Source organism: Metschnikowia bicuspidata, assembly GCF_001664035.1.
Source record: "Metschnikowia bicuspidata var. bicuspidata NRRL YB-4993 chromosome Unknown METBIscaffold_7, whole genome shotgun sequence".
In the NCBI taxonomy this organism is placed as follows: Eukaryota; Fungi; Ascomycota; class Pichiomycetes; order Serinales; family Metschnikowiaceae; genus Metschnikowia; species Metschnikowia bicuspidata.
In genome coordinates, this window is record NW_017387737.1 from 673,300 (window position 1) to 683,267 (window position 9,968).

Below are 9,968 nucleotides of genomic sequence, written 5' to 3' on the forward strand. Positions count from 1 at the left end.
AAAAAAAAAAAAAAAAACCATTGCAGTACATACTCTGTGGTTTCGACCCCACTGACCGTCCACGTTTTTTTTTTGACTTGAATTGTTTACAGTCGTATTTACAAGGGGTGCTCTTGTCCTGAAGAAGCATCGTCTCTTTCCCATACACAGCCTCTCATTCCACACGCCTGCTTGAGGACACAGCCCTTGAGGAAATAGTCAGGAGTTCTCCGCACGAACCGTACCTGCGATTCCACCGAAATAGCGCCTGGCCGAGCCCGCCTGGCATCATTCCAATCCGAATCTCACGATCGCTCCGGTGCTGATTGATTTTCTTGAAGCACATAGAAAAGAACATGAGAAATGAAGTCGAAGTTCCGCGTCACTCTGCTCATCATAGCATGGGTACTATGTCTATCTTACATGTTCTGGCCCAATTCATCGTACCAAAGCGTGCCTTTTGAGCAGATTGTGCCTAGTGTGATATCTGCTGTTGGGCCGTACTCACATGCCCACGAGAAATGCCAGAAATACTTTGACTTCGTAAGAGCCCTGGCCACTTCTCGGCCATCCGACTCGCGATACTTGACCAGTCGCCAGATCGCTAACCATGTGGACCACCTCCGTGTATATTTGAAGTGCCACTTGGACTTCCAGCTTGACGAAACACGTGACTCGGCTCTCATGGGGGCCGAACTCCTACCCATGTTTTCTGGTGACCTCCCGCTCATCGCACACCATGACTGGGCACCCTTTGTGCTTGGTCGGGGATTCTATTGGTCACGCTATGTCAACATGTCCAGGGGCAGAGGGATTGTTGTCAGTCTAGACGATGCCAATACTGAGTTTGCCTGCCGCTTACTTCAAGTACTCCATCATTTAGGGAATACCCTCCCCATTCAAGTCATACATAAAGGTGATTTGTCGGCAGCTTCAATAAGCTTGCTAAAGCTGGTGACGAAAGGCAAGCAAATTGTGGAATTCATGGATGTTTCCCCCACACTAAGAAGTGGGTTCAGCCAAGTTTTCCGTGGGTATAACAACAAGTGGTTCGCTGCTCTTTTCAGCACTTTCGAGGAGATCATTCTCGTAGATGCAGATGTCGTCCCCTTCGTGAAGCCCGAAACCTTCTTTGATTTCGATGGATACAAACGTACTGGGGCATATTTCTTCAAGGATCGCGAGTTGTCTGAAACACTTTCCAACTCACAGTTTGAGTTTTTCTCATCGATAATACCCAGAAGTGACGAGCTTTTCAATGTGTCGATTGATTGCTCAAAGTTTGACAACAACTTTTTCAATTTCAAGTCTAAGCATGTCATGGAAAGTGGTGTCGTTGTTCTCAGAAGAAGCTCCCATCTTCTGGGCATCATAATATCCTTGGCTCTTCAATATTGGTTCAAGTCAGGAAGGATCATGTGCGGAGACAAAGACTTGTTTTGGCTCGGCCAACTAATAAGTGGAAATTCTAATTTTCATTTCAACGAAATATCCGCCGCTGCCGTCGGAGTAATGGAAACCAACAACACCGTCTGCTCCACTCAGATTGGTCATTTCAGCAAGGAAAGAGAGCTTCTTTGGACAAACGGAGCTCTAAACGTTTGCAAAAGAGATTCTTGGCTCGTAGATTTCTTGCTGTATCCGCATTTGAGGAAAAAGTTCAACTACTCCATTTTTGATTTGCGAGACAACTATAAGAGCCTGGTTGAAATCAAGCATGCAGCTCTTCCGGCTTCTATAGAACACCTTAATGAGCGAAACCTGTCGAACATCACATCACGCTTTGTCAAGGATCGCAGTCGGGGCTGTGGCGGTATCTACTACTGTGCGTCTAGTGACGAAGGTGGAGAAATCATCGAGTTTTCTGAAGAAAAAAAACTTCAATATAAGACGATTGCACTGGTCTGGAATCGTCCCTTAATCACCACTGTATGAAGCTGGCTTCATTGCATAGCAGCTCACATTAAAAGCATTTCTATATATTCTAGAACAATAAATTCTTTCATCATCACAAATCTTTGATACTCACACATTGTAGCTCCTTATTCACCCTGTAGCTGCCCAGTTCGTAGTGCAAGTATTTTTCGTTGCCAAACATCCAGCCCATTGGCCCTGGACCCCATCCTGGCACAGCACAAACCTCATTCCAACCACACTTTCGAGAGCATCTGGTGAAAGCTGACCACCTCAAGGATTTCAAAAGCGCTTGGAGAGACCTATTCTCCCGTAAAATGGCCTCTTTGTGTTCGGTGTAATTATTGACAGTTGGCACCACGTAAAAGTCTGGAAGGATAGCTATAGAAACAGCATGTAATCTGAATATTGCATCGATGATTTCTTTAGTGACTTTGTACACAGATGAATAGATTAACCGATCCAGTTGAGTTTGAATTTCAAATGTGTTGTGAACATAATCTTCCACTGCAAATCGTAAAGCCATAAAACTTCGATTATTATCATCCGTAATATCTTCATCGCTATATCTTCTGATGAAATTAAAAGTGGACGTTGAAATACTTTCAGAAGCTCTTTTTAATGCCAGTGCTAAATCTGAATCCGGAGAGCTTTCAAAAATAGCGAGAGTGTTGTTCAAATTCAAAAGCATGGGTGAAAACTTGTTGACGATATGGCCGATGATTTGAGGCCAGTTGGTGCGATGGAAGGGGTTCACACCTTTGGATATGGTACTCTCAAGTTCTATGAGAATACTGTTTTTAAGGTCCTGGGGAATTGTGTTGATTCTTCTTTGATAAGGATCGGGGTCAATCCATGTCTTATTCAATGGTGTAACCATATTCGAAAAATCAACCAATATTCTTTCGTCACCATCATTTACATCCGCACCTGATCTCATCCACTCAAATCTACTCATGGATTGCCAACCATCCATGAGCCTACTTCTGGACTTCTCCAAGCCGCTTTTAGGCTCCGGTATTTCGCAGGGGAATCCAGCCAAATTAGTAGTGTTGTACAACGTGACATTGGAGATGAGCTCAAGGTCTCGATGAAAATCACACAAGATTAATTCGAATCCGACCTCAAGGCGAACTATGCCTTGTAATCCAAATGCGCTTCCCCATTTGCAAATTCTATCTGCTGCTTCCCTTTCATTGACATAACCATCTACATCCTCCTGTTGACTGAGTATCATTTGCTGATCCATCTCACCTGTTGTAGATTTGGCGGCTGAATCTCCATCTAAGAAGATTAACTTGTCTAATGGATGTTTGTTCTTGAAAGTGAACAAGTAGGATTGCTTTTTCTCTGGAAATTGCTTTTCCAAATTGATATTGTGTTTCAATGCTTCTGGGCTGGATATTTTAGGTGGATCCTTCCGCAGAGCTCTGCCTCCAGGCAGGCCAGGGGAAGGCCTTTCTGGACTTCCTGGCTTACCGGGCCCATCCGTATGTCTTCTGGGGATTCCACGTCCAAAAGAGGCAAAGCTATAGCTGAATTCGTAATCCATGGCAAGCCATTCATACAGTTCAGGTATCCTTGGGTCATCCCGACTGTGATACATAAATGTATTGGGAGCAATATAAGCAGGAAAGAAGTTAACCCCGACAGGATTCATGTTGGAGTCCTTTTCTTTAGTAGCCCCGTATACACTATTGAATACTGCAGTGGCGTTCTCGAAATCAATTGGAAACTTCCAGTGATTTTCTGTTGCATTTTGAAAGATTGAAGGTAATCGATGACCCAAAAAAAGAAGATCCGAAGGAGTCTTTCGGTGACTAGCAGCTTTTGACGTAAAGTAGACAATCCAGCATCCAAGAATTACATTTAGCAGGAAGGACACCCAAACCACGCGATTCGTCAGGCAGCCGAACATTCTGGTATGATGGCTTTCTCTGTCGCCCCAAACTCCTTGTGTATAAATTATTTTTTACTATATAACTGCAGGTATCGATCCTCAAGCACGCGAGGGTTAGCTCCGATTTCGGGGCACAAGCCTTGTTTCCAGCATTGGGTGGCATACATCCTGCATAAGGTGTGTTAAGAGATCTGCCTATCTGAGATAAGATCTAATATTTGAGGCAGAGCACGATACCTCAGGCGCAGGAGAAGTGGAATTCTGGAGATCTATGCAAAAGTTAAGCCCTTATGTTCAAAAATAATCGCGACTTTCATTCCACAGTTTTTGGAGTGGTGTCTTCTCAAACATTTTGGATTACTTCTAAGTAGTGGCTTGGAACTATATATCCATGTGTTGTAGACCTCTCGTGCTCCAGGAGCACTTATAATGAGGGTTTGCTCAACATTTGTTCGCAGATGCTACAGTATATTTAAATATTGCATACATTTCATTTCTTGTGATTGGGTTAACTTATTAACGTCTCATAAAGATCAATTAGTCCTCGAATACGTCATCTGGAACAGCCCTTTGAACACCGTACTTGTCGGTGAGAGTGTCGAGTATGTGCATATCTTCGTCACTTAGAGTAAAAGTCTTCAAGTTCGAAATTATCCTGTCTTTCTTCGTAGACTTGGGCAAAACAACTGTGTTTCGTTGCACACCCCATGATATCAAGACTTGCCCGACATCAACATTATTCCTCTTAGCGATGTCAACAATTTCATCAGTCTTCACCAAAGTAGTTTCTGAGGAGCCCAATGGACAGTAACATTCGATAACAATGTTCTGGTCTCGGAACCATTTCGTTAATTCTGGCTGTGGCAACAATGGATGACCCTCGATTTGGTTCACGACAGGCTTGACTGTCACTCCAGGGTCAGCCAATAGCTTTCTAGCCTTAGCAACGGTAAAGTTCGAGATGCCGATCGACTTTACTTTTCCAGTGTCCAACAACTTTTGCATCTCTTTGTACGTGTCGACAAAGTCCCAGTCTTTGTAAGGAAACTCTGTTGCTGGGTCAAGAGACTTTGGCCAGTGAAGTAAGTACATATCCACGTAGTCCAATCCTAATCTGCTTAAGGAATCCTCAAAGGCCCCTTTGACGTTTTTGTGATCAAAATTCCATACTTTTGTGGTGAGAAAAATCTCTTCTCTGGGAATTCCGGACTCTCTAATACCCTGGCCTACTTCCTTTTCGCAGCCATAGTGAGCCGCTGTGTCGATATGTCTGTATCCATTCTTCAAGGCATAAGAGACTGCCTCCACGCAGTCGTTGTCTGTGGCCAACCACGTACCAAGGGCTACAGCGGGGATTGTTTTGCTGTTGTTCAATTGATATGTTTTCGTGTTGAATTGCGCAGACATAGTTCGAGGGTGATTTGGTGGACAGATTCGTATGATGTAGATAAAATTACCTGGATTTTAAGTGGGCTTGCACATTGTGTAGCGATTGGGGCGTGATTTAAATACCGCCACGGATCTTCAGCAAAGATTGGTCTTCGGCAGCAATGTTACTATTGCGATGTTTGCGATTGCGATGCGGAGCGGTCTCGAGTTGCTTTTTAACACGGCATCTTACAACTTTCATTTTCATCACTGCGCCTCGCACCTCTCATATTACATGCCCAAATTAAATGCTTAGGAAAATCAACTTCGATAATGAATAATCTAACAATTAAAAAATAAGACACAAAGAAAACAGGGGTCGTTTGGAGTTGATGTCCTGTGCTGAGTATAGTTGCGGCAAACTTGACATGCACTCTGAAAACTGAAAATGAACTCACGTCACGTGATCAAACAAGTTGAAAATGAAGAATGCAAGTACAATAAAAACCTCTTATAGCTCGAGAGTGAGGACAGAACTATATCCATTTCCTTTCATCCCCAATAGTGCAATTGCCTCTATCTGGAGGCATCCTGTTTACGTCTCTAGATGATGGCTATAAAGTCTTATATCTCGGGTGTGAGACAATAAGCCACCGAAAATCAACTCCTCGACTGTCCATAAGGACCAGAAAAGATTTGTGGAAAGAGATGACGTATAAGTCTTTCCAGGTCACTGTAAACTAAAATTTGGGTGTTTAAGAGCACTTACAAAGCCTTAGGAGTTAAAAAGTAGTCAGTCTTGTCTCCCAAGGCCTCATTTCCGCTATGACTTAGTTTGGAATTTCAGGAAAACTTCTACCATTCTGCAATGCCTGTTTTTATTTGGTTGATTTCGACTGCAAATTAGGTGACAACATTTTTAGCTAAAGTAAATGACTTTGCAAGAATAATTTGTGTTTGCAATCCTTCAACTACTATAGTATTGAGATCATTTATATCAGATCACATGGATAAGACGGAGAAGGACCTGGGAAGGGAAAACTATTCGATAAGATGTCTTATAGTACTAGACGGAACACAATGGTTCACAAAGGTATATTTGGTTTTGTTGAATTATTCATGATAACATGAAAGTATAACCTTTGCAATCTTTTAGATATATCGTTGCTTCAATGTCGAATAACTCTCAGCTGATAACATTGCAGCTGTCATTTGATACCAAGCCATATCGTCCTGTGTTATGCAGAAACCACATTATTAAACCTGGATGGGTGTATGTACATTACCTCCGAGCAAGTGATTGTAATTCAGAAAGCCCATAACAGATCGCGGCTCCACCTCTCTGGTCGCAACTCATAAACATCCTGAATAGGCTCCCATTTTCGAACCTAATATCCCAAACGACCGTCCAATTCGTTGATCACGGTCTTTGGTAGTTTGTAGTAGCACACCTTTGCTCACTCCTTAGTGTTTCCGACATGCCTATCTGGGACGAGTCCCCCATGACAGCTATTCAGATATTTGGAAATATACATGGGGTTAATGTTGACCTCGTGGGCTTTCTTAAGACCATAGGGGTAGTATCTGGTATTTAGCGACGTGCAGAAAACCCCTCAGTTGCTCAGATAAATATTTTGACTTTTCTTGTCCCTTAGTGGAGCATCTCATGATTCTTTCCACATCACCCCACCATTGAAAATTAAATTCTAGTTTGCTCTCAAGTATATACGACTATCTATCCCTCATTGTTGAATCCTTTCAATAAAACTGTGGCAACTCCAAACGCGTGAATTCTACGGTCGATACTTCCATGCTTTCTTGCTGGTCACGGTCTTGACAAAACTCGATAAGGGATAAATATATGTATATGTAAATATATATATATATTAATTATGATGCTTTTTTTTTTCGAAATATGGACCTTAGCGGGTATGTGTTGGGGCAGACCTTAGACTCGGTGCTACTATCAAACCTTAAAGAGGGAGCAAACATGAGAAGCGAACCTGACCAGTCGAGATTTTGCCAGTGTGCATACAGCGAGAAAAGAGAAAGTCGCGTTAGTTTAAGTAGACTTTGGGCCTAATTTGATATGGTTAAAAAACATCCCTGTTGAGCATCGTGACGTATTTTATCCCAAGAGATTAATGAGTAGTTCATGTCTCTTATCTTTGATGAAATTTTTCTATGCGGCCAATGCGTCTGCTCCCAGCTCCGACTCTGCGGGGTCTATTCTCATCAAAGAGTGTGCATTTTACTTCATGGCAAAAATGACTTGCATGTCCACAATAGACTTTCACTGATATTGACTCGACTCACCAAACAATACGTCATATTGGCAGAGCTAGGGATGTTTTGGGTTCTAGCACAATACTCTAATGGTGCGAATTACAGTTCTGGTACAGCGAAGTTGTTGTTGAATTAAGGCTAGCTAAGTTGTTTATCGCCGAGTACTTATAATATTTAGTACCCGAAACTCTACTGTATAGTATTTTGCAAATTGTCTCCATGAAGTCTAGAATTTGATAGAACCTACAGACAGTGTACAGTAATTGTAGTCCAAACATATGATGACCAATTGATCCCACCATCGGCAATGTTATCTTATCTGCATAAAAATTTTGTTTCCCCCAAAAATTTTGAAGTGCTGAAGAAATATGTTGCAGAAAACATTGTGAATCCCGTCTCTTTTTAGAGTAAGAAAGCTCGCTTGCAGTATGCGAGGATCCAAGAAAACGATTGCTTAATATCTATCTGCCGGACATATACAGCGGGCATATTTTGAAGGATGCCTTTCGACTACCCAACAATGCCTCTCCCCCAAATCCCAGTTTTCTGACTAGTTTACCAAAATATCATTCCGCGAATCAAAACCTAATATTCGGATTCCGCGCATTTGTCTTGCCACAGGCTAGTGCGAAAATTTAATCTTGGTTACCGTAACCACTACTTTTCGCTATAGCATTAGATGCGAGCACTGAAAACCGCATTCAAAATCAGAATAAGCGTACTTCCTAGTCATGCGAGCGCATAAACAGGGTAAGCTGATACGTTGACCAGCTTAATCTGCCCGGTCGACATCCTACTTCAACAAAAAGGTAGTGTAGTGTAGCTCCAGAACTCTTTATACCTTGGATAGCTCGTGTATTGTAAGTACCGCCTTTCGAAAATAAGAAAATGCTGATAGGCCCATTTTGGTATATCCTTCAATTTCTTTCGCATATAGGTCAGGCTTTCTTGGCTCAAGTAAATACCCAGATTTTTATATTTAGAATTAAGTTTCTCTGTGCGAGGGAGAAAGAAGGAGTGATGAGAACAATTCTGTGCTGACCAAGCGTTCCGGAGCTACTACTTATAAATAATTTTGGGTCCAACTAGAAATCTCATTGATTTTTAGCCCCTTTCAGAGCCTTTTGCTGTTCATTACTCCCATGAATTCCAAAAGAGTGAAGTTTTGAAGCAGCGTAAATTTTAGGCTTCGGGCCTGCACGCGTCGCACATGGGGAAATGACTCCACCTCCATATGCAAGGAAGGCAAGCTGAAATCACGAGGTCAATACCAATGTGAACTTAAAGTTTCCCGATACATTTCGGAAAGTTCTTTGGAATTGAAATAAAAGCCGGGAGACCTGGCTTTTCGAGTCTTCCAATTACATTTTTAGACCTGTTCATTCTTATCCACCACACCATGAAACCAGGAATAGGCGCGCTGGTCGTGGCGATCTCGTATTTCCTCATCTTGGTATTCGCGGTCACCATAACTGAAAACACCGTACAGATAACCACACTTGACATATCCATAGGAAATCTTATTATCAATGCTGGAGTTTACTATTCGATTGTTAATAGTGTTCTTGTGACTATAGTGGGCACTGTTGACAATGCAGGTGGCTTCTACGTCACGAGCGCTAACGGCTTGACTTCTTCAGTAGTTATGACAGGCGGTTACTTTGTGAACTCTGGGGTTGTGTCGTTCAACTCCATGGCATCGCCGCTTCTTTCTACTTATGACATTGCTACTGTTGGATCTTTTGATAACACTGGTGATATGTACTTTGGTATATCTGGCGCGACCCTCATCGGATCGCCATTCATTGTAACTTCTGTAACCTCATGGTCCAATACCGGTATGATGGTGTTCCGGAGGGAGTCTAGTGGGGGTGCACTTTTGGTTATCGAGCAAGTTCTTGGAGATGGTGGACTCTCGAGAATTACAAATGACGGTTCTATTTGTTTGTACAACACTTACTGGTTGCAAACTACAAGCATCGATGGAACTGGTTGTATCACTGTCGGTCCTGGGGCGGAAATGGGTTTGCAGTTGGCAGTCGGGGAACTTTTGTTCTCTCTCGCAGAGACTCAAACTGTCTACCTAGCGTCCTCTAACTCTGTGTTGAGTATTTTAGGATTGAGCGTATCTTTGATACCTGATAACCCCATCAAAGTGGCAGGTTTTGGCGGAGGAAACAGTATTCAGGTTAACCTTGTTTTTATCGGGAACAGTTATGATCCCAGCACGGGTATCTTGACCCTCAGTTTGACAGGATTGCTCCTGGTTGAATTTGATATTGGTTTAGGATATCAAAGCTCGGGCTTCAGCGCTTCACCACCGTTGCTTAACAGACGTATCACTTACAATGATCCTGCCCCTAATGAAATCCCAGACACATGCTTCTGTCTATTTACATTTCCTGATGTCACAACCACCGCTCTTTCTTCCGCAACTTCAGTTCCAACTTCATCTGAGGCTCCAACTTCATCTGAGGTCCCAACTTCATCTGAGGTCCCAACTTCGTCTGAGGTCCCAACT

At 42.7% G+C, this 9,968-nt stretch overlaps 4 protein-coding genes across 4 annotated transcripts; 2 read left to right on the forward strand and 2 right to left on the reverse strand.

Moving 5' to 3' along the window:
• The first annotated feature begins 32 nt into the window (after positions 1-32).
• Positions 33-1,992, forward strand: METBIDRAFT_33571 (alpha-mannosyltransferase). Its single transcript, XM_018856334.1, has one exon. It carries the CDS (start codon positions 343-345, stop codon positions 1,912-1,914), a length of 1,572 nt encoding a protein of 523 aa, XP_018709939.1. The 5' UTR covers positions 33-342; the 3' UTR covers positions 1,915-1,992.
• METBIDRAFT_33572 (uncharacterized protein) lies at positions 1,903-3,895 on the reverse strand. The gene has a single exon (XM_018856335.1). The coding sequence runs from the start codon at positions 3,809-3,811 to the stop codon at positions 1,988-1,990; it is 1,824 nt and encodes a 607-aa protein (XP_018709940.1). The 5' UTR covers positions 3,812-3,895; the 3' UTR covers positions 1,903-1,987.
• Positions 3,896-4,330: 435 nt separating this feature from the next.
• On the reverse strand, positions 4,331-5,200 carry METBIDRAFT_13698 (putative aldo-keto reductase; the record flags this gene model as incomplete). Its single annotated transcript, XM_018854414.1, has 1 exon — positions 4,331-5,200. The coding sequence occupies one exon, from the start codon at positions 5,198-5,200 to the stop codon at positions 4,331-4,333; it is 870 nt and encodes a 289-aa protein (XP_018709941.1).
• Positions 5,201-8,846: 3,646 nt separating this feature from the next.
• HYR1 (Hyr1p) lies at positions 8,847-9,926 on the forward strand (the record flags this gene model as incomplete). The annotated part of the gene is made up of 1 exon (XM_018858047.1): positions 8,847-9,926. A coding segment is annotated over one exon (1,080 nt), but the record flags the coding sequence as incomplete, so codon positions are not given.
• Positions 9,927-9,968: the final 42 nt, after the last annotated feature.

Bases quoted from the DNA above. Each gene is read 5' to 3' on its own strand.
- METBIDRAFT_33571 (XM_018856334.1), top strand. From the start codon at position 343: ATGAAGTCGAAGTTCCGCGTCACTCTGCTCATCATAGCATGGGTACTA.
- METBIDRAFT_33572 (XM_018856335.1), bottom strand. From the start codon at position 3,811: ATGTTCGGCTGCCTGACGAATCGCGTGGTTTGGGTGTCCTTCCTGCTA.